The sequence below is a fragment of the Hypanus sabinus genome, chromosome 8, assembly GCF_030144855.1.
Source record: "Hypanus sabinus isolate sHypSab1 chromosome 8, sHypSab1.hap1, whole genome shotgun sequence".
In the NCBI taxonomy this organism is placed as follows: Eukaryota; Metazoa; Chordata; class Chondrichthyes; order Myliobatiformes; family Dasyatidae; genus Hypanus; species Hypanus sabinus.
Window position 1 is genome coordinate 625,928 of NC_082713.1, and position 24,483 is coordinate 650,410.

Genomic DNA, 24,483 nt, shown 5'->3' on the forward strand with positions numbered 1-24,483 from the left:
CTGTCTTCAATGGCCCAATTTTGGTCTTAACTATTTTTTTGCTATTCACATACCTAAAGAAGCTTTTACTATCCTTTATATTCTTGACTAGTTTACCTTCGTACCTCATTTTTTCTTGGCGTATTGCCTTTTTTGTTACCTTCTGTTGCTCTTTAAAAGCTTCCCAGTCCTCCGGTTTCCCGCTCATCTTTGCTATGTTATACTTCTCTTTTATTTTTATACTGCCCTTTACTTCCCTCGCTAGCCACTGCCGCCACTTAATCCTCTTAGGATCTTTCTTCCTCTTTGGAATGAACCGATCCTGCACCTTCTGCATTATTCCCAGAAATAACTGCCATTGTTGTTCCACTGTCTTCCCTGCTAGGGTATTGTTCCATTGAACTTTGGCCATCTCCTCCCTCATTGCTCCATAGTTCCCTTTGTTCAACTGTAATACTGACACATCTGATTTTCCCTATTTAATATGGGAAATTAAAATTAACAGATTTGTGGCTAAATTTGCTGATGATACAAAGATAGGTGGAGGAGTGAGTAGTGTTGAAGAAATAGAGAGCCTGCAATAAGACTTCGATAGTTAGGGAAATGAGCAGAGATGTGGCAAATGAAATACAATGTTGGAAGGTGTATGGTCATGCACTTTGAAAAATGTGGAGAGACTATTATTGAGATGGGGAGAGAATTCAAAATGCAGAGATGCAAAGGGACTTGGGAGTCCTCGTGCAGGATGCCCTAAAGGTTATCCTCCAGGATGAGTCTGTGGTGAAGAAGACAAATGCAATGTTGGTATTTCATTTCTAGAGGTATAGAATATAAGAGCAGGGATGTGATGTTAAGGCTGTATAAGGCACTCGTGAGACCACACTTGGGAGTATTGTCTGCAGTTTTCAGCTCCTTATTTTAGAAAGGATATACTGATATTGGAGAGGGTTCAGAGAAGATACACGAGAATGATTCCAGGAATGAAAGGGTTACTGTATGAGGAACATATGGTAGCTCTTGGGCTGTATTCCCTGAAGTTCAGGAGAATGGCGGGGGGAATCTCATAGAAACATTCTGAATGTTAAAAGGGCTGAACAGTTTAGATATGGTGACGTTTTTTCCTATGGTAGGGGAGTCTAGGACAAGAGGGCATAACTTCAGGATTGTAGGATGTCCATTTAGAACAGAGATGAGCAGAAATTACTTTAGTCGGAGGGTGGTAAATCTAAGGATTTTGTTGCCACAAAAGGCTGTGGAGAAAAGTCACTGGGTGCATTTAAGGCAAGGATAGATTCCTTGATTAGCCAGGGCATCAAAGAGTATGGGGAGAAGGAAGGAGAGTGGTGATGACTAGAGGAATTGGATCAGTCCATGATTGAATGATAGAGCAGACTCAATGGGCCAAATTGCCTACTTCTGCTTCTATATCTTATGGTCTTAGGATGTGGCAGTCTAAAGTTAGAGTACCACTGCTTCAGGCCAGTAGGCCAGAGTGAGGGATTTGATTTGTATCTGATGGAGGTGGAGGTTCGGGAAAGATTTTCTCTACGATTAAGGCTCAGTACTAGAGCAGGAGTAGAACCTTGCCATGGTGACTGAGGAAGGGACAAAGTGTGAAGTCCTCTGCAATGTTTCTCTCTGCACTGGGTTGGAATTAGCTCTTCCAGCATCCTTAACAAGAACAGCTTTCCTTGTGTCTTATATCCCACACCAACATGTATACCAGTCCTGGTTTTTGCCTTCACCATTCACACTGTCCCCCACTGCTGCCTTGTTTACCCAATTTTAAAGTAAATTTATTATCAAAGTATGTACAACCATGAGCGTCATTTGATTTAGGCCAAATACATTTGAAATGTAGAAGACAGTAGCACTAGTCAGCTGTTTGTCCTTTCAATATGCTGTGACACACAAGTATCAGACAAGGCTAGTTTTGATAAATTATATCAGTTACTGGGATTGCAATAGGAGGAAGTACAATGCTATTACAGTTTGGGATGTCAAAGTTAAATTCCTCCATGGAATGGGTGGGTTTCCTTTGTCTGCTCCAGCTTCCATCCAAGGTAGAAAGTGCTGGTTAGCAGGTTAATTGGTCACTGTAACTTGTCCTGTGATCAGGCTGGGTGTTGCAGCTCGCAGGGCTGGAAGAGTCTGTTCTGCTCTGTACTTAATAACAATTAAGAAAGGAACAAGAAACCAGTTTGAGGTATTCCTCTAAATTTATAAGTAGCAGCTGTCTTCAAAGACAATCACAATATGAAACAGCAATGGATGTGGGTACATGGTGGATAATGTGCCTGACCTTTAGAGCTTCTCACAGATAAAAGGCAATTCCAGATTTCTATTAATTAGCCACCAGAACAATACACAACGTTAACACTGCAAACTCCACCAAATTCAGAGATGTACAGCAGTTCTTCTGGTCCTACTTCTCTGGTAAAGACATTTACCCAAATTACATCTAGTACATTCAATGGCTTGGTGATTGAAGTACTTATTTAGATAGTTCAGCAATGTCACAAGAATAGCTGCCTCCCCCTCCTCCAAGGTAGCACATTCCAGACTCCAACAGTTTATTTTGATTTAGGGATACAACACCATACAGGCTCTTCTGGCCCAACAAGCCTGACCTACCCCATTACACCCCACCCATCTGACCAATTAACCTAATAAATTTTTGGAATGAAAGGAAACAGATGTGGTCACAAGAACATACAAACTCCTTACAGACAGCAACGGGAAAATTTGCAGATGCTGGAAATCCAAGCACACAAGATGCTGGAGGAATTCTGCAGGCCAGTCAGCATCTGCGGAAGAATACAGGCGATGTTTCATGTCAAGGCCCTTAAGCTGGAGTTTTCACCACCACCATCTGTACTCCTAAGTCGTCTAGTTTTAAAGTCTCCATTCTTCGCTCCCTAATAACTTTAGGGGAGGATTTGATTTGAACTCTCCTTATTTTACCAGCCATCTGCAGTCCACACACTCTCCGCCCTGACAGCAAACGCCAGTTGACCCTTTGGCTTCCTTTAATAAACTCTTCTTTCTCCCTCGCTTATCTGTCCTGGCGCAGGTTTATAGGTCTGCTCGATGCCCCTGTTCCGCCCTTCACCGACCAATTCGGTCCCGAGCCGCTTGGTGCCGCATCGCTACAGGCCGACAGGAACACACCTCACCAATGCACTGCCTACGCTCTCCCGAGGATCTACACCATCCCCGTAACCAGGAACCGGGGACCAGACTAAAAGGGTTCGGTAACAAAGACTTCCGGCGTATTTAGATGACGTCTCAAAGCGAATTCTGATTGGTTTGACGAAACACAGGGGCAAACTGGTCGTCCTTTGAACTCCTCTCTGATTGGCTATCCTCCAGAAGAAGGAAACCTGTTGATTTATTGCTCGATTGACTCTGCTTGTGACCTATCATATTTTCCCTCAGACTGGTCAAGAGCTTTGCCAATCAATATTGCTTTTCTCTATTTGGCCGGAGTGGTCCAACTTGTATTTTTCTTCCATTGGTTATTTTGACTAGCTATTATGTACCCTTTTGCTGATTGGTCAAGAGTCCGGTTGTCAATGAAACAGTTCAGAAGAACCAAGCTCTCTGATTGGCTCTGGCGGCGGCGCGTAGGGGCGGCAACGGGAGCCGGGCCAGGGATGTGGGCGAGGCCGAGGCCCAGGCCCCAGGTGTGTGAGTTCCGGAGCTGCAGAGCCCGGGCCTCGGCTGCAGCGGCGGTGCCCCGGGCCGGGCCCCGGCCATGGCCCACGAGAGGATGGAGCTGGAGTTGCCTGACCCGGCGCCGACAGATGGCGGGTTGCGGCGATCCAACAGCGCGCCGATGATCAGCGGCCTGAGGTAAACGGCCACCCGTGGTGTCGAGGCTCCCTTTTCCCAGCCAGGTTGTCCGGGAGGCCAGCTGCAGACTGGAAATATGGATCTCACCCTCGGTGTCTCCCGGAGCGCAGTGGCGTCCGGGTCAGCTGGGAGGGAGAACCCGGTTCTGAGGCCGTAGGAAGGTGGAGTTCGGGCAAAGACTGGAGAGGAAGGGCTACTGGGGCCTTGAGCGGAGAAGAGAGACGGTAGAGACCGCAGAAATAACGGGCGTAAAGTGAGTCTACTTGTGGCGCAGCAGTGAAGTTGCTGCACACACAAAATGCTACAGGAACCCCGCAGACCAGGTAGCATTTATGGAAATGAGTAAATAGTCCATGTTTTGGGCCGAGACGTTTCATCACGGAAGTTTCTGGTTACGGTTTTGGAGAATGATGCAGTTCGAACAGGTCTGGATGGTAAACGGCTATCCAAACATGCTAGAATCCTCGCATTAGGGTTGTTGGAGACAGGAGCCGAAGGAAGGCAGACTAGAATATTATTGGACATCGAGTGCAAAGCATTATTGGTTTATTATTGTCACATCTGCTGTTAATCAAAACATTACATGGTGCATTATGTTGCAGTCATGCACAATAACGAATATTAAAAAGTTTCTGCTATAGAGAAAGTGCACTGCAGGTAAACAATTCTGTATAAGGTCATTATCTTAGTGTACAAAAGACCGGTGGAGATTGTGCAAGGACTGGAGAGGAATGACTACTGGGGTCTGGAGTGGAGAGTGGCTGTAGAGGCTACAGAAAGAGCAGGCACGATGTGAGTCCACTTGTGTTAAGACTAAACAGAAGGTTCTTGGGAAATTGGAAGGTTTGAAGGTAGACAAGTCACCTGGACCAGATAGTGTGCACCCAGGGTTCTGGAAGACGTGGCTGAAGGGATTGTGGAGGGATTAGTAATGACCTTTCAAGATACTGGAAAAGGCTGGGAAATTACAAATGTCACTCCACTCTTCAAGTAGGGAGAGAGGCTGAAGAAAGGAAACTATAGGCCAGTTAGTCTGACCTCTGTGGTTGGGAAGATGCTGGAGTTGATTATTAAGGATGAAGTCTCATGGTATTTGGAGGCAGACAATAAAATAGGCCATAGTCAGCATGGCTTCCACAAGGGAAGTTTGAGAGCCCTTTGCAATTTCCTGGTTTTCTGCATGAATTACTCATAAAATGTAGTCTGAATTTCATCTGTCACTAATTGACAAGCAATCTGCATAAATGAATAACACAAACAATTGTACTATTTGTGTCTTTATTGAATACATTGTTTAATCATTCATGGTCTGGACTGGAAAATGTATGTGAACCTTTGCATTTAATAACTGGTAGAACCTCCTTTAGCAGCAATGATGTCCACCAAATATTTTCTGTGCACAACAACGAGGAGGAATTTTAGATAATTCCTCTATACAGATCTATTTCAGTTCATCAGTATTTCCGGAATACCTTCCATGAACAGCCCTCTTCAGGTCATGCCACAGCATCTCAATTGAATTAAGGTCTGGACTCTGACTTGGCCATTCCAAAATTTCTTGTGTTTTCGATCATTGTCTTGTTGCATCATCCAACTTCTATTAAGCTTCAGGTGATGGACCGCTACCTTGACATTCTCCTGTAAAATGTCTTGATTAATTTTGAATTAATTTTTCCTCACGATTGCAAGTTGTCCGGGCCCTGAGGCAGCAAAGCAGCCCTAAACCATGATGCTCCTTCCACCATGTTTCACAGTTGGGATAAAGCTTTGGTATTATTACACAGTGCCCCTTTTTCTCCAAACATAACAGTGTGTATTTCTGCCAGGAAGTTCAACTTCTGTCTCATCTGTCCGCAGAATATTGTCCCAGAGGCATTGTAGAACATTCAGGCGGTCTTTTGCAAACTTGAGACATCCAGCAATGTTTTGTTTGAAGAGCAGTGGTTTCCTCTGTGGTGTCCTTCCATGAACACCAGTCTTGTTCAGTGTTTTTGTTATAGTGAACACATGAACAGAGACTTTAGCAAGTTCTAGAGATTTCTGCAGGTCTTTTGCTATTATCCTTGGGTTCTTTTTGACCCAACATTGCACATTCAGATTTGCACATTGTGTACTTGGTGTGATCTTTGTAGGACATCCACTCCTAGGGAGAGTAGCAATAGTACTGAGTTTCCTCCGGTTTTAGACAATTTCTCTTACTGTTGTCTGAAGAACACTCAGCTCCTTAGAGATACTTTAACCTTTTCCAGCTTCAAGCATCTCCACAATTCTTCTTCTAAGATTCTCTGGACGTTGTTCTGATGGTGCACATAAACAGATCTTTCTTGAGAACAGCAGGCTCTGTCAGTAACCTGACTTTGTGTGTCTTTTTTTATCGGACAAGGCATCTTGACAACCTGCACTCATCTCATTGATTGGACCACCTGACTCCGAATAATTTTTGTAGAAGGCATTGCCCCAGAGGTTCACATACTTCTTTTGAACCTAAACTGTGATTGTTTAAATGGACTTAGTATTGACGAGAAGAAGTACAATTGCTTGTTATTAATTTAGGCATTTTGTGTTTGTCTATTATTGTGACTTAGATAAAGATCAGACCACACTTTGAGTGATTAATGCAGAAAACTGGGTAGTAGCAAAGTGTTCACAAACTTTCTTGCAATTGTATATTCCTGTTAGAAGGAATTGATGGATTTTCATGGCAACATTTGCAGGTGATATGAAGGTGGTTGGAGGGCTATGTTGTGCTGAGAAAGCAATGCATTTGCAGAAGGTCTTGGACAAATTGGAAGCATGGGCGAAAAAGTGGCAAATGGAGTACAATGTTATGAAATGTATGATGATGCATTTTGATGAAAGGAACTAAAGTGCAGTTTATCATCTAAATTACGAGAAAATGCAAACATCAGAGGTATAAAAAAAAGGGACTTGCAAGTCCTTGTGCAAGGCTCCCAAAAGGTTAATTTACATGTTGAGCCTGTGAGAGAGAAGGCAAAAGCAATGTTTGCATTCATTTCAAGGGGGAATAGAATATAAAAGCAAAGAGTTGCTGAGCCTTTATAAGACACTGGTCAGACCGCACTTGGAGTATTTTCATCAGTTTTGGGCCCCATATCTCAGAAAGGATGTGTTATCATTGGAGAGAGTCGAAAGGAGGTTCTCAACGATGAATCTGGGAATGAAAGGATTAATATACATGGAGCATTTGGCAGCTTTGGGAAGAAACTCATTGGAATTTAGAAGAATAGGGGGTTGGGATCTCACTGCAATGGCTTTAACCAGTGAGTAGTGAATCTGTGGAATGCTCTGCCACAGACAGTTGTGGAGCTGAAGTCCATGGGTATATTTAAAGTGACAGTTGATAGTTTCCTGATTGGTCAGGGCATCAAAGGTTATAGTGAGAAGGCAGGTTTTTTTGGGTTGAGTGGGATCTGGGATCAGCTGTGATGGAATGGCGGAGCAGATTCAATGGGCTGAATGGCTTAATTCTGCTCCCATGACTTGTGGTCTAAGGAAGGATGGTGTTGGAAAGGTAAGAGAACATTGAATGTCCAGAGAGAGTGGTGCATATAGTCAAGAAAAGAAAGGAAATGTATGCAAAGTTTCAGAAATTAGGATGAAATAAAGCACATGAGTAAGAAGAAACCAGAAAAGAACTAAAGAAGGGAATTAGGAAAGCTAGGAGGGGCCATGAAAAGTCCTTGGCAAGTAGGCATTCCATATGTATGTCAAGAGTGAGACGATAACTAGGGAAATGGTGGGACCACTCAAGGATAAAGGGGGAAACGTTTGCTTGGATGCAGAAAATGTGAGTGAGGTACTTAATAAGTACTTTGCCTTCATATTTCCAGAGGAAATGGGTATGGAGGAGCAGGAGATCAGAGCTGAGTGTATAAAAATGTTAGCCCATTTAGAGAAAGAAGTGTTAATGAGTATTAAGGTGGATAAGTCCCCAGGTTATTAAAGAAGGCAAGAGATGAGATTTTTAGGTCCTTGACCAGTATCTTCTTGTCCTCTCTAACCACAGACGAGGACTGGCGAGTGGCTAATATTATACCTCTTTAAGAAGGGAACAAGGGAAAATCCTGGGTGAGTCTCACATTGGTAGTATGGAAATTGCTGGAGAATATTCTTAGGGATACGTTATATGAGTATTTGGAAAGCCATGACCTAATTATAGAGAGTTGGCATGGTTTGCGTGAGGCACGTTGTGTCTTGCCAACTTGATTGAGTTTTTTTTCCAAAGTGACGAGACAGATGGATTAGGGTAGGGCAGTAGCTGTTGTCTACATGGATTTTAGAAAGATGTTTGATAAAGTCCCTTATGGGAGGCTATTCCAGAAATTTATGGGGTCTGTGGCAAATCGTTTGGATTCAGAACTTGATTACACTTAGAAGACGATAGTGGTTGAAGGGACTTATTTAAGTTGGAGGTCTGTAATTAGTGGAGTTTCTCAGGGATCTTTGCTGGGACCTCTACTGTTTATGATATAGATGATCTGGATGGACAGATGATCTAGATGGGTGGGTCAGTAAGTTTGTGGATGTTATTGGGATTGGTGGAGATGTGGATAGTGGAGAAAATTGGTAAAGAATACAGCACGATATACAGTTGAAGTCTTTCAAAAGTTTTTCATAATTCCTGACATTTAATCCTAGAAAGCATTCCCTGTCTTAGGTCAGTTAGGATCACTTCTTTATTTTAAGAATGGGAAATGTCAGAACAATAGTAGAGAGAATGATTTATTTCAGCTTGTATTTCTTTCATCACTTTCCCAAGGGTCAGAAGTTTACATACACTTTGTTAGTATTTGGTAGCATTGCCTTTAAATTGTTTAACTTGGGTCAAACATTTTGGGTAGCCTTCCACAAACTTCTCACAGTAAGCCGCTGGAATTTTGTTCTATTCCTTCAGACAGAACTGGTGTAACTGAGTCAGGCTTGTAGGCCTCCTTGCTCACACACGTTTTTTCAGTTCTGCCCACAAATTTTCTATCGGATTGAGGTCAGGGCTTTGTGATGGCCACTCCAATACCTTGACTTTGTTGTCCTTAAGCAGTTTTGCCACAACTTTGGGGGTTTGCTTGGGGTCACTGTCCATTTGGAAGACCCATGTGCGACCAAGCTTTAACTTCCTGGCTGACGTCTTGAGATGTTGCTTCAATATATCCACATAATTTTCCTTCCTCATGATGCCATGTATTTTGTGAAGTGTACCAGTCCGTCCTGCAGCAAAGCACCCCCACAATAGGATGCTGCCACATCCATACTTCATGGTTGGGATGGTGTTCTTCGGTTTGCAAGCCTCACCCTTTTTCCTCCAAACATAACGATGGTCATTATGGCCAAACAGTTCAGTTTTTGTTTCTTCAGACCAGAGGATATTTCTCCAAACAGTAAGATCTTTGTCCCCATGTGCACGCGCAAACTGTAGTCTTGTGGCGACCCATTTCCTGGCACACCCGAACCGGCTCACAATTAGCCAGCGTTCCGGCTAAGGGAGATAGCCTACGGGGTTTGTGAGTACTTGTCTTTTGGAGCATCCGCGCCCACGGCGGGGGGGGGAGGATGCGGGATGAAGGAAGCTTTAAAGCAAGGCTGTTTAGTTCGAATAAAGTTATCTTTGACTGCAGTTTACCGACTCCCATGTTGTTATTTTAGCGCTGCGTGTAGCACACCGCTACAATTGGTGACCCCGACGGTCCAAACGATTTTTGGACCAGAGATGACCGACGCTGCCTCTGTTCATGCGGTTTCGTTGAAACTGCCGGGTTTCTGGACACCACAACCTCATCTATGGTTTCAGCAAGCAGAAGCCCAATTCCACATTCGGCAGATAACTTCAGAGAACACCCGTTACTACTACGTGGTGAGCTCCCTGGACCCGGACACAGCGGCCCAGGTTGCGGAGTTCGTACAGTCTCCCCTGGCGGACGGCAGGTACACGGAATTCAAAGCCCTGCTCCTAAGGACTTTCGGACTCTCACGGCGCGGGCGGGCTGCCCGCTTACTGCACCTGGATGGCTTGGGCGACAGACCTCCTTCGGCTTTAATGAATGAGATGTTGTCTCTGGCCGACGGACACACACCCTGCCTCATGTTTGAGCAGGCATTCCTAGAGCAGCTGCCTGAGGACATACACCTGCTGCTGTCCGACGCGGATTTCAGCGACCCCCGGAAGGTGGCAGCCCGGGCGGACTTGCTGTGGAACGCCAAGAAAGTGAGTGGGGTGTCCATCGCACAGATCACCCGGCCACGCTCCCAGCAGCAAACCAGTCCAGGCCCGGCCGCAGAGCCCGCTAACCCCAGAGGCAGGGGTGGGGAGCCCAACGAACAATGGTGTTTCTACCACCAGCGATGATCGCCCGCCCTGCAAGTTCCTGGGAAATGCCAGGGCCAGCCGCCACTGATGGCTACGGCGGCTGGCCATTGGGATAGCCTCCTGTATGTCTGGGACAAGCGGTCGGGATGTCGTTTTTTGGTGAACACCGGTGCCGAGATCAGCGTCTTACCTCCGACGAGTTCCGACACCTGCAGCAGGACACCGGGTTCCCCCCTGCGGGCCGTGAATGGCAGCACAGTAAGGACCTATGGCACCAGTCAGGTGCAGCTACAGTTCAGCTCCAGCCACTTCATGTGGGACTTCACACTGGCTGCCGTAGCATAACCGCTTCTGGGTGCGGATTTTTTGCGGTCTCACAGCCTACTGGTCGACCTGCCCAGGAAGAGACTGGTCCACGCCGAGACCTTTCAGACGTTCTCCCTGGTTGCAGCCCAGTTGCCAGCCCCTCACCTCGACTCCATCACGCTGTCCGACAACGACTTCACCAGGGTCCAGGCGGATTTCCCATCGGTTCTGGCACCGTAGTTCACAGCGGCCATGCCCCGACACGGCGTACAGCACCACATCCCGGCTCAGGGACCACCCCTCCACGCCCGCGCTCGGCGGCTTCCCCCGGACAAGCTCCGACTGGCGAAGGAGAAGTTCAAGAGGATGGAGGAATTGGGGATCATCCGGCGGACCGACAGCCCATGGGCCTCCCCCCTGCACATGGTGCCCAAAGCGACTGGGGGCTGGAGACCGTGCGGCGACTACTGCAGGCTGAACGAGGCTACCACACCAGACAGTACCCTGTGCCGCACATTCAGGACTTTGCAGCAAACCTGCACGGCGCACAGATCTTCTCCAAGGTGGACCTCGTCCGAGGATACCATCAAACCCCAATGCATCTGGACGACGTCCCCAAAACGGCTCTCATCACCCCATTTGGCCTTTTCGAGTTCCTCCGCATGCCGTTCGGCCTGAAGAATGCCGCACAGACGTTCCAGTGGTTAATGGACGCGGTGGGACGTGACCTGGACTTCGCGTTCTTCTATTTGGATGACATCCTCATAGCCAGCAGCAGTCGTCAGGAGCATCTGTCCCACCTCCGTCAACTCTATGCCCAGCTGAGTGACTACGGTCTAACGATCAACCCAGCCAAATGCCAGTTCCGGCTCAACACCATTGACTTCCTGGGCCACAGGATTACTAAAGACGCGGCAACCCCTCTGCCCGCTAAGGTAGATGCGGTCCGCCATTTCCCCCAACCCACCACGAACAAAGGCCTTCAGGAATTCGTAGGTATGGTCAATTTCTACCACCGCTTCCTCCCTTCAGCTGCCCGGATCATGCGCCCCCTGTTCGCCCTGCTGTCCGGTCCAGGCAAGGACATTACCTGGGACGAGGAGTCCACCGCCGCTTTCATTCAAACGAAGGAAGCCTTGGCGAACGTCGCAATGCTAGTGCACCCCAGAATGGACGTCCCTACCGCTCTCACAGTGGACGCATCTAACACGGCAGTTAGTGGGGTACTGGAGCAGCTCATCGCGGGCTGCTGGCAGCCCTGGCATTTTTAAACAAACACCTGCGGCCACCCGAGCTCAAATACAGTGTTTTCGACCGGGAACTGTTGGCGCTCTACCTGGCAATCCGGCATTTCAGGTACTTCTTAGAAGGTTGGCCCTTCACCGCGTTCACGGACCACAAACCACTTACCTTTGCGCTTATGAAAGTGCCCGACCCCTGGTTGTCCCGCCAGCAGCGCCATCTGTCCTACATCTCTGAATACACGACGGACGTCCGGCACGTCTCGGGTGAGGACAGTGTCGTGGCGGATGCGCTCTCTCGCCCTACCATTCATGCCCTTTCCCAAGGGGTAGTCTTTGAGGTGCTGGCAGAGGCACAGCAGGCAGATGAGGAGATCCCAAGTTACAGAACCGCAATCTCTGGTTTGCAGCTCCAGGACCTCCCCGTAAGCCCAGGTGAGAGGACCCTACTCTGTGACGTCGCCACCGGCCAGCCACGTCCTGTTGTCCCGGCACCTTGGTGGCGATGTGTTTTTGACTCCATTCATAACTTGGCGCACCCCTCCATCCGGACGACCGTCCGATGGTTTCCAGCAGGTTCGTTTGGCACAGACTCCGCAAACAGGTCAGTGAATGGGCCAAAACGTGCATGCACTGCCAGACGGCCAAGGTGCAGCGGCACACCAAAGCTCTGCCGCAGCAGTTCCACCCCACCCACCGGCGTTTCGACCACATTCATGTGGATATCGTGGGCCCCCTGCCACTGTTGCTGTATCGTGGACCGGTTCACAAGATGGCTAGGGGCGATCCCACTCACCGACACCACCTCCAAATCTTGCACCCGGGCACTGATCGCCACCTGGGTGTCCCGCTTTGGTGTACTGGCCCACATTACCTCCGACAGAGGTGCCCAGTTCACATCCAGCCTGTGGTCTGCTATGGCCAGCCTTTTGGGGACTCAGCTGCACCACACCGCTGCCTACCGCCCACAGTCGAACGGACTAGTGGAGCATTTCCACCGTCACCTAAAGTCGGCTCTTGTGGCCCGCCTGCGAGGAGCTAACTGGGCGGACGAGCTTCCCTGGGTCCTACTCGGCATCCATATGGCGCCCAAAGACGATCTGCACACCTCGTCGGCCAAGCTGGTGTACGGCGCACCCCTGGTCATCCCCGGGGAGTTCATACCAGCCCCAAGGGGGCAAGAGGAAGAACCCACAGCAGTCCTGGGCAGACTACGCGAGAGGCTTGGTCACCTGGCCCCCGTACCTACTTCGCAGCACTGGCAGAACCCGACCTGCGTACCCAAAGACCTGCAGAACTGTAAGTTTGTGTTTGTACGAAGGGGCGGGCATCGGCCACCGCTGCAACGGCCCTACGAGGGGCCGTTTACGGTGCTCCGGAACAATGGGTCCACGTTCGTGCTGGACGTTGGGGGGAGAGAGGAAGTTTTCACAGTGGACCGACTCAAACTGGCCCATGTGGACCTGGCGCAACCGGTCGAGTTTCCGGCACTGCAGCGCAGAGGCCGGCCTCCCAAACAGGTTCCGGCCCAGACTGTGGACATTGGGGGGTGTATCGCCGGTTCTGGGGGGGGGGGTTATGTGGCGACCCATTTCCTGGCACACCCGAACCGGCTCACAATTAGCCAGCATTCCGGCTAAGGGAGATAGCCTACTGGGTTTGTGAGTACGTGTCTTTTGGAGCATCCGCGCTCACGGGGGTGGGGGGGGGGCAGGTTGACGGAGGCTTTAAAGCAAGGCCGTTTAGTTCGAATAAAGTTATCTTTGACTGCAGTTTACCGACTCCCGTGTCGTTATTTTAGCGCTGCGTGTAGCACACCGCTACAGTCTGGCATTTTTGTGGTGGTTTTGGAGCAGTGGCTTCTTCCTTGCTGAGCAACCTTTAAGGAGAGTAGACAGGTAGTGCAGAGCACCCCTTTAGCCATTCCCCTGAACAATAAGTTTACCGTCCTTAATGCTGTTGGCGAGGACGATCGACCAGGTGTGAGCCTTGGTGGCAGGGCCTCTGGCACTGAGTCTGACCCTGTGGTGCAGAAGGATGGGACGGAGAAGAGGAGAGCTGTCATCATTGAAGACTCTATAGTCAGGGGAGCAGACAGGAGATTTTGTGGATGTGAGAAGGAAACCCATATGGTTTGTTGCCTCCTGGTGCCAGGGTCCGGGATGTCTCGGACCGGGTGCATGACATCCTGGTACGAGAGGGAAAGCAACCAGAAGTCGTGATACATGTTGGTACCAATGACATAGGCAGGAAGAGGGATGAGGTCCTGAAGTGTGAGTTTCAGGAACTAGGCAGAAGGCTGAAGAACAGGACCTCAAGGGTGGCGTTCTCAGGATTGCTGCCAGTGCTACGTGATAGTGATGGTAAGAATTGGAGGAGATGGCAGTTGAATGCGTGGATGAGGAGTTGGTGCAGGGGGCAGGGTTTTAGATTTTTGGATCATTAGGATCTCTTCTGGGGAAGGTGGGACCTGTACAGATTGGATGGGTTGCACCTGAACTTGAGGGGGAGCAATATCCTTGCAGGTAACTTTGCTAGCATGGTTTAGGAAGGTTTAAACTAATTTGCAAGGGGGATGGGACCTGGATCGATAGAACCGTGAAAGAAGTGCATGGAGTAAAGTCAGATCAAACATATAGAGAGGCTTTGAGGAAAGAGAAGCCGAATAAAGGGTGTAAAGGTAGTAAAGTAGAAGGGCTAAAGTGCATGTATTTCAATGCAAGAAGCATCAGGATGAACTGAGAGCTTGGATACATACATGGATTTATGATGTAGTGGCCATTATGGAGACTTGGCTGGCACCAGGGCAGGAATGGATTCTCAATATTCCTGGATTTCAGTGCTTTAAAAGGGATAGAGAGGGGGGAAAAGGGAGGAGGGGTGGCATTACTGGTCAGGGATACTATTACAGCTGCAGAAAGGGTGGGTAATGTAGCAGGATCCTCTTTTGTGTCAGTATGAGTGGAAGTCAGGAACAGGAAGGGAGCAGTAACTCTACTGGAGATATTCTGTAGGCCCCCTGGTAGCAGCAGAGATACCAAGGAGCTGATTGGGAGGCAGATTTTGGAAAGGTACAAAAATAAAAGGGTTGTTATCATGGGTGACTTTAACTTCCCTAATATTGATTGGCACTTGATTAGTTCCAAGGGTTTAGATGGGGCAGAGTTTGTTAAGTATGCCCAGGATGGATTGTCACAGTATGTTGATAGGCCGACTAGTCAGTGGGTGAACATCTGGGGGACAGTGATCACTGCTCCCTGGCCTTTAGCATTATCATGGAAAAGGATAGAATTAGAGAGGACAGGAAAATTTTTAATTGGGGAAAGGCAAATTATGAGGCTATAAGGCTAGAACTTGTGGGTGTGAATTGGGATGATGTGTTTGCAGGGAAATGTACTATGGACATGTGAACGATGTTTAAGGATCTCTTGCAGGATGTTAGGGATAAATTTGTCCCAGTGAAGAATGGTAGGGTGAAGGAACCATGAGTGACAAGTGAGGTGGAAAGTCTAGTCAGGTGGAAAAAGGCAGCATACATGAGGTTCAGGAAGCAAGGATCAGATGGGTCTATTGAGGAATATAGGGTAGCAAGAAAGGAGCTTAAGAAGGGGCTAAGAAGAGCAAGAAAGAGGCATGAGAAGGCCTTGCCGAGTAGGGTAAAGGAAAACCCCAAGGCATTTTTCAATTACATGAACAAAGGATGACAGGAGTGAAGGTAGGACCGATTAGAGATCAAGGTGGGAAGATGTGCCTGGAGGCTGTGGAAGTGAGTGAGGTTCTCAGTGAATACTTCTCTTCGGTGTTCATCACTGAGAGGGAACTTGAGGACAATTTGAGTGAGGTTGATGTTCTGGAGCATGTTGATATTAAGGGAGAGGAGGTGTTGGAGTTGATAAAATACATTAGGACGGAAAAGTCCCCGGGGCCTGATGGAATATTCCCCAGACTGCTCCACGAGGCGAGGGAAGAAATTGCTGAACCTCTGGCTGGGATCTTTATGTCCTCATTGTCCACGGGAATGGTTCCAGAGGATTGGAGGGAGGTGAATGTTGTCCCCTTGTTCAAAAAAGGTAGTAGGGATAGTCCAGGTAATTACAGACCAGTGAGCCTTAATGTCTGTGGTGGAAAAGCTGTTGGAAAAGATTCTTAGAGATAGAATCTATGGGCATTTAGAGAATCATGGTCTGATCAGGGACAGTCAGCATAGCTTTGTGAAGGGCAGATAATGCCTAACAAGCCTGATAGGGTTCTTTGAGGAGGTGGGGAGGCATATAGATGAGGGTTGTGCCGTGGATGTGATCTACATGGATTTTAGTAAGGCATTTGACAAGGTTCCACACGGTAGGCTTATTCAGAAAGTCAGAAGGCATGGGATCCAGGGAAGTTTGGCCAGGTGGATTCAGAATTGGCTTGTCTGCAGAAGGCAGAGGGTTGTGGTGGAGAGAGTACATTTAAATTGGAGGGTTGTGACTAGTGGTGTCCCACAAGGATCTGTTCGGGACCTCTACTTTTTGTGAATTTTATTAACGATCTGGATGTGGGAGTCGAAGGGTGGGTTAGCAAGTTTGCAGACGGCACAAAGGTTGGTGGTGCTGTAGATAGTGTAGAGGATTGTCGAAGATTGCAGAGAGACATTGATAGGATGGAGAAGTGGGCTGAGAAGTGGCAGATGGAGTTCAAACCGGAGAAGTGTGAGGTGGTACGCTTTGGAAGGACAAACTCCAAGGCAGAGTACAAAGTAAATGGCAGGATACTTGATAGTGTGGAGGAGCAGAGGGATCTGGGGGTACATGTCCACAGATTCCTGGAAGTTACCTCACAGGTAGATAGGGTAGTTAAGAAAGCTTATGGGGTGTTAGCTTTCATATGTCGAGGGATAGAGTTTAAGAGATGCGATGTAATGATGCAGCTCTATAAAACTCTAGTTAGGCCACACTTGGAGTACTGTGTCCAGTTCTGGTTGCCTCAGTCTAGGAAGGATGTGGAAGCATTGGAAAGGGTACAGAGGAGATTTACCAGGATGCTGCCTGATTTAGAGAGTATGGATTATGATCAGAGATTAAGGGAGCTATGGCTTTACTCTTTGGAGAGAAGGAGGATGAGAGGAGACATGATAGAAGTGTACAAGATATTAAGAGGAATAGACAGAGTGGACAGCCAGTGCCTCTTCCCCAGGGCACCACTGCTCAGCACAAGAGGACATAGCTTTAAGGTAAGGGGAGGGAAGTTCAAGGGGGATGTTAGAGTAAGGTTTTCCCACTCAGAGAGTGGTTGGTGCGTGGAATGCACTGCCTGAGTCAGTGGTGGAGGCAGATACACTAGTGAAGTTTTAGAGACTACTAGACAGGTATATGGAGGAACTTAAGGTGGGGGGGTTATATGGGAGGCAGGGTTTGAGTGTCAGCACAACATTGTGGGCCGAAGGGCCTGTAATGTGCTGTAGTATTCTATGTTAATGTTGATATAGTACTTGTTTTACTGTGGCTATAGATACTTGTCTACCTGTTTCCTCCAGCATCTTTACAAAGTCCTCTGCTGTTCTGGGATTGATTTTCACTTTTTGCGCCAAAGTATGTTCATCTCTAGGAGACAGAATGCGTCTCCTTCCTGAGCAGTATGACGGCTACGTGGTCCCATGGTGTTTATACTTACGCAGTATAGTTTGTACAGATGAACATGGTACCTTCAGGCGTTTTGAAATTGCTTCCAGGGATGAACCAGACTTGACATCACCTGACCTCCATCCGATAGAAAATTTGTGGGCAGAACTGAAAAAGCGTGTGCAAGCAAGGAGGCCTACAAACCTGACTTAGTTACACCAGTTCTGTTTGGAGGAATGGAACAAAATTCCAGCAATTTACTGTGAGAAGCTTGTGGAAGGCTCCCCAAAATGTTTGACCCAAGTTAAACAATTTAAAGGCAATGCTACCTAATACTAACAAAGTGTATGTAAACTTCTGATCCACTGAAAAAGTTATGAAAGAAATACAAGCTGAAATAAATCATTCTCTCTACTATTGTTCTGACATTTCCCATTCTTAAAATAAAGTAGTGATCCTAACTGACCTAAGACAGGGAATGTTTTCTAGGATTAAATGTTAGGAATTGTGAAAAACTGAGTTTAAATGTACTTGGCTAAGGTGTATGTAAACTTCCGACTTCAAATATAGATCAGTTGCAGATATGGGTTGAGAAATGGCAGATGGAGTTTAACCCAGATAAGATTCAAGATTCAAAAACTTTATTGTCATTCTAACTGTACATCCGCTCTGCAGGGCAGAATGAGACAGTGTTTCCTAGGAGCAGTGCAATCATAACATAACAAATGCAACACTAAATAAAAAAAACATAACAATAATTAGTAAAACACAACAGCCACATGTCAGTTAAAAACAAGTTATAAGTGTCCAGTGCAAGTTAAAAGTGTCCAAAGCAGAGTCAGGTAGAGCAGCTATTTAGCAGTCTGATTGCCTGTGGGAGGAAGCTGTTTAGTAACCTTGTGGTTTTAGTTTTGATGCTCCTGTAACCTTTACCTGATGGCAGAAGAACAAACAGTTCATGGAGAGGGTGTGAGGGGTCTTTAATGATGTACCTTGTCTTCTGGAGGCATCAACTCTGAAAGAGGTCTTGGACAGAAGGTAGGGAGAGCCCAATAACCTTCTCTACTCCCCTAACCACCCTCTGCAAGGCTTCTTCGTCAGCAGCACTGCAGCTGGAGTACCAGGTTATGATGAAAAAGGTCAGCACACTCTCAACCACGCCTCTGTAGAATGTAGTTAAGATGTTAATGGCGAGTGATGCTTGTTTAAGCTTCCTCAGAAAGTGCAATCTCTGCTGGGCTTGTTTCACAATCCCAGTGGTGTTCCTGGACCAGGTGAGATTGTCTGAGATCTGCACCCCAAGGAGCTTGATGTTTTCCACTCTCTCCACTGTGGAGCTGCTGATGCTGAAGGGTGTGTGCTCAGGCTGAGACCATCTAAAATCCGACTATCATCTCCTTGGTTTTGGTGACATTAAGCATCAAGTTGTTGTCACTGCACCAGCTCTCTAGGTGTTTGACCTCCTCCCTGTACATTGTTTCATCATTTTTGCTGATGAGCCCCACCACTGTGGTATCATCAGCAAATTTAATGATCAGGTTCTCCTTGAATCTGGCTGCACAGTCATGTGTCAGAAGTGTAAACAGCAATGGGCTAAGCCCACAGCCTTGTGGGGATCCAGTGCTCAGTGTGATGGAGTCAGAGATGTTCCTGCCAACACAGACTGACTGTGGTCTCTCTCTCAAGAAATCCAGAATCCAGTGACACATGGCAGTATTAAGGCCAAGCAGCGACAGTTTCTCCACTAGTCTCTGTGGGATGTTGGTATTGAACGCTGAACTGAAATCAATGTACAGGATTGTGGCATAAGTGTCTTTGACGTGTTGCACCTTGGTAGGGTAAATGCAAAGAGACAGTACACTCAACTGTCTTGCAAGATCCTTAACAGTGTTGCTGAGCAGAGAGATCTTGGGATCCAAGTTCATAGCTCCTTGAAAGTGGTTACACAGATTGATAGGGTTGAGAAGGCTTATGGAATGCTTGCTTTTATTAGTCAAGGCATTGAGTTCAAAAGTCAGGAGATTATGTTGCAGCTTTATAAAACCCTGGTTAGGCCACATCTGGAGTAGTGCATAAAGTTCTGGTTGCCCCACTGTCAGAAGGAAGCTGAGTCTTTGGAGAGAGTGCAGATGAGGTTTATCAGTTTGCTGCCTGGTTTAGAGGGCATTTGCTATCACAAGGGGTTGGATAAACTTGGGTTGTTAACCCTGGAGCACCGGAGGCTGAGGGGAGATGTGATAGAGGTTTACAAGATTATGGGAGGCACAGATAGAGTGGACAGAGAGTATCGGTTTCCAGAAGGCATGTATTGAAGGTGAGTGGTGCAGGTTCAAGGGAGGTATGAGGGCAAGTTTTTTTCTCGGAGACATGGATGCCTAGAACATTTTTCACTGATTCTGTCTGGTTATTATTCTATATATTTATTTAATATGCACATAAGAAAATGAATCTCAGGAATGTAGATGGTGACATTTATGTGCTGTGATAAGTGAAGGTTGTGGACACAGTTGAAGTAAGTGAAGTTGTCCATGCTGGTGGTTGAAGGGGAATGACTGTTCCTGAACCTGGTGGTGTGGGACCCAAGGCTCCTGTACCTCCTTCCCGAGTGTGTGGAATGGGTTCCTGACAACGGTGGTGGAGGTGGATACAATAGGGTCTTTTAAGAGACTTTTGGATAGGTATATGGAGCTTAGAAAAATAGAGGGCACATTTATTTTTCAACATAGTCCCCTCCTACATGTACTCACTTAGTCCAGCGGTTGTGGAGCATACGGATTCCTTCTTTGTAGAAGTGGTCCGCAGCAGATGTGATTAATAAGTTGGTGGCCTAAGGTTGAAGGAGATGAGTTATTAACTTCAAACTTTTTGCATTATCACTCAGAGTTGAACTGCACGTGCATGTAATGTGAGCATCTTGGACCTCCAGGTAGTCCACAGCAGGGTTGATTGATAAGTTTGTGGTCTAAGGTGGAAGGTGATGAGTTATACAGCTCTCGTCACATGCACATGCCAATCAACTCTTTGAGTGAAAATGCAGAAAGTTTGAAGTTAATAACGCATCTCCTTCTACCTTAGGCCAATCAATCACCCCATACTGTGGACCATTTCTAGAGGTTCAAGACACCGACTTCTACAAAGGAGGGATCCGTATGCTCCACAACTGCTGGACTAAGTGTGTAAATATAGGTAAAATAAATGTGCTAGGTTTTCTAAAATTGACTCTTTCTGCCATAGGCCACGAACTTATCAATCACCCGTCCTAGGTAAGCCTGGTAATTTCTAAAGTAGGGACATGGTCGGCACAACTTTGTGGGCCGAAAGGCCTGTATTGTGCTGTAGGTTTTCTATATTTCTATGGCAACAGTGAGAAAAGAGCAAGTAGGTATGGAGGCATAGGACTTGAAGCTTATTGATTAGATTCAAGGAGATGGATGTATTGAATGCTGTGCTGTTTTCAAAGAAGAGCATCCTGATGTTTCACAGTCCAGGTGTTCCAGGATTGCATGAGATGCCATCTGCTGCTGATCGGGTGAGACGATAAACAAATTAGAGTGGATCCAAGGCACTCCTCAGGCAGGAATTGATATGTTTCATGACCAACCTCTCAAAGCACTTTCAAAAAGGACTGAAGGTCCCAGTTTCTGAACTCCTCACAGTGCTGTGTGTGAGCAGAATAGGAGAGTGAAGTAAATTAAGACCATGAGACTTAGGAGCTGAATTAAGCCATTTGGCCCATTATGCTTACTTTGCCGTTCGATCATGGCTGATCCTTTTGTCACCTCCTCAGCTCCACTCCCGGGCCTTCTTCCTATAAAGCTGTGTCCAATCAAGAACTATCAAGATCTGCCCTAAATATACCCAACAACCTGGATTCCACAGCTGCATGTGGCAATAAATTCCACAAATTCACCACCCTCTGGCTAAAGAAATTTCTCCTCATTTCTGTTTTAAATAGATGCACCTCTATCTTGAGGCAGCGCCCTCTTGTCCTAGACTCCCCCGCTATGGGAAACATCTACTCTGTCTCGGCCTTTCAGCTTTTGAAAGGTTTCAATGAGCTCCCCCCCCCCCCCATCCTTCTAAATTCCAGCGAGTACAGTCCCAGAGCTATCGGATGTACCTCATATGATAACCTTTTCATTCCTGGAATCATCCTTGTGAGCCTCCTCTGAACCCTATCCAATGCCAGCACGTCTTTTCTAAGGTGAGGAGCCCAAAACTGTTCCCAATACTTAAGGTGAGGCCAGATCAGTGCCTTATGAAGCCTCACCATCACATTGCTGTCTTGAATTTTCAACCTCTTGAAACGCATGAAACTAATGTTGCATTTGCCTTCCTCACCACCAACTCAGCCTGCAACTTAAACTTTAGAATGTTCTGTACAAGGACTTCCAAGACCGTTTGGAAAATAGTTCACATAATTATTTCTACTACCAAAGTGCATGACCATGTGTTTTCCAACATTGTATTTCATTTGCCACTTTCTTGTCCATTCCCCTAATATGTCTGAGTCCTTCTACATCCTATCTGTTTCCTCAACTTTGCCTGCCCCTCCACCAATCTTCGTATCATCTGCAAACTTGGCAACAACGCCATATGTTTCATCATCTAAATCATTTAAATACAGCATAACAAGAAGTGGTTCCAACACTGACCCCTGCGGAACACTAGCAGTTAACCAGACAAGGATCCTTTTATTTCCTCTTGCCTTCTACCAATCAGCCAGTGGTCTAACGTGTAATACCATGGACTCTTTACTTGACAAGCAGCCTCACATGTGGGTCCTTGTCAAAGGCCTTCTGAAAGTCCCAATATACCACATCCACTGCATCCCCTTGATCTGTCCTACTTGTAATCTGCTCAAAGAATTCTGACAGGTTTGTCAGGCAGAATTTTCCCTTAAGGAAACTGTGCTGACTTTGTCCTATCTTGTTCGGTGTCACCAAGTACTCCATAACCTCATTCTTAAAAATTGACTCCAATATCTTCCCAACAACTAAGGTCATGTTAACTGGTCTATAATTTCCTTTCTGCTGCCTTCCTCCTTTCTTAAAGAATGGAGTGACATTTGCCATTTTCCAGTCTTCTGGCACCATGCCAGGTTCCAGAGATTTTTGAAAGATCATTACTTATGCCTCCACAATCTCTACTGCTACTTCTTTCAGAATCCTAGGGTGCAGTTCATTTTGTCTGGGTGACTTATGTACCCATAGGTCTTTCAGCTTTTGAGCACCTTCTCCCTTGTAATAGTAATTGCACTCACTTCTCTTCCCTCACATCCTTCAACATCTGGTGCACTGCTAGTGTCTTCTACAATGAAGACTGATGCAAAATACTCATTTAGTTCATCTGCCATCTCCTTGTCCTCTGTTATTATTTCTCCGGCCTCATTTTCTAGCGGTCCTATATCCATTATCATCATCTTTTATTTTTTACATACTTGAGAAAGCTTTAACTATCCACCTTGATATTTTTGCTTTTATTTATTCATCTTTTCCCTCCTAATGATTCTTTTACTTGTTCTGTAGGGTTTTAAAAGCTTCCCAGTCCTCTATCTTCCCTCTAATTTTTTCTTTGTTGTATGCCCTCACTTTTGCTTTTACATCAGCTTTGACTTCCCTTGTAAGCCATAGTTGTGCATATATCCAGCATTTTATTTTTCCCAGAAACTCAAGCCTTTGCTGATCTGCTATCATCTCTTCCGGCATCTCCTTGCAATTTATTTTGATTAATGAGTGGTTGACTATGTTACAAGATGGGTTTCATCCTCTTGGGTTGTTGAGACCCATTAAGATAGGTAGAGATCAGAATCAGTTTATTTTCACTGGCATGTGTTGTGAAATTTGTTAAACTTAGCAGCAGCAATTGGACAAAAGAAAATAATATCAATAATAAATAAGTTAATCAATTACAGCATACTATATTGAATAGATTAAAAATCGTGCAAAAAACCCAGAAATAATATATATTTAAAAAGTGAGGTAGTGTCCAGGATTCAATGTCCATTTAGGAATCAGATGGCAGAGGGGAAGAAGCTGTTGCTGAATCGCTGTGTGCCTTCAGGCTTTTGTACCTCCCACCTATGATCAGAGATTAAGGGAACTAGGGCTTTGCTCTTTGGAGGGAAGGAGGATGAGAGGAGACATGATAGAGGTGTACAAGATATTAAGAGGAATAGACAGAGTGGATAGCCAGCGCCTCTTCCTTGGAGCACCACTGCTCAGTACAAGGGGGCATGGCTTTAAGGTAAAGGGAGGCAAGTTCAAGGGGGATATTAGAGGAAGCTTTTTTACTCAGAGAATGGTTGGTGCATTGAATGCACTGCCTGAGTCAGCGGTGGAGGCAGATACACTAGCGAAGTTTAACAGTCCACTAGACTGGTATATGGAGGAATTTAAGGTTGGGGGGTTATATGGGAGGCAGGGGTTGAGGGTCGGCACAATGTTGTGGGCCGAAGGGCCTGTAATGTGCTGTACTATTCTGTGTTTTATGTACCTGATGGTAATAGTGAGAAAAGGGCATGGCCTGGGTGCTGGGGGTCCTTAATAATGGACACTGCCTTTCTGAGACACTGCTCCTTGAAGATATCCTGAGTGCTTTGTAGGCTAGTACCCAAGATGGAGGCGAATAAATTTACAATCCTCTTCAGCTTCTTTTGGTCCTGTGCAGTAGCCTCTTCACCACCCCCCCCCCCCCCGCCCCACCATACCAGACAGTGATGCAGCTTGTCAGAATGCTCTCCACAGTACATCTGTAGAAGTTTTTGAGTGTATTTGTTGACATAGCAAATTTCTTCAAACTCGTAATGAAGTATAGTTGCTGTCTTGCCTTCTTTATAATTGCATCAAAATGTTGGGATCTGGTTAGATTCTTAGAGATCTTGACACCCAGGAACTTGAAACTGCTCACTCTCTCCACTTCTGATCCCTCGATGAGGATTGGTATGTGTTGTTTCGTCTTACCCTTCCTGAAGTCCACAATCAGCTCTTTCATCTTGCTGACATGAGTGCCAGGTTGTTGCTGCGGCACCATTCCACTAGTTGGCACATCTCACTCCTTTATGCCCTCTTGTCACCACCTGAGGTTCTACCAACAATGGTTGTATGGTCAGCAAACTTATAGATGGTATTTGAGATACGCCTAGCCACACATTCATGGGTATATAGACAGTAGAGTTTGA

At 46.5% G+C, this 24,483-nt stretch overlaps 1 protein-coding gene across 2 annotated transcripts in view; it reads left to right on the forward strand.

The window, feature by feature from the left end:
* Positions 1-3,593: 3,593 nt before the first annotated feature.
* Positions 3,594-24,483, forward strand: part of pabir2 (PABIR family member 2) — a 141,454-nt gene continuing 120,564 nt past the window's right edge. Inside the window, exon 1 of one of the 2 annotated variants that reach the window (XM_059976651.1) lies at positions 3,594-3,834. In XM_059976651.1, the coding sequence (XP_059832634.1) occupies positions 3,737-3,834 (98 nt within the window). In that variant the 5' untranslated portion in view covers positions 3,594-3,736. The remainder of the gene's footprint in view (positions 3,835-24,483) is intronic. The other variant, XM_059976649.1, reaches the window with a different exon arrangement.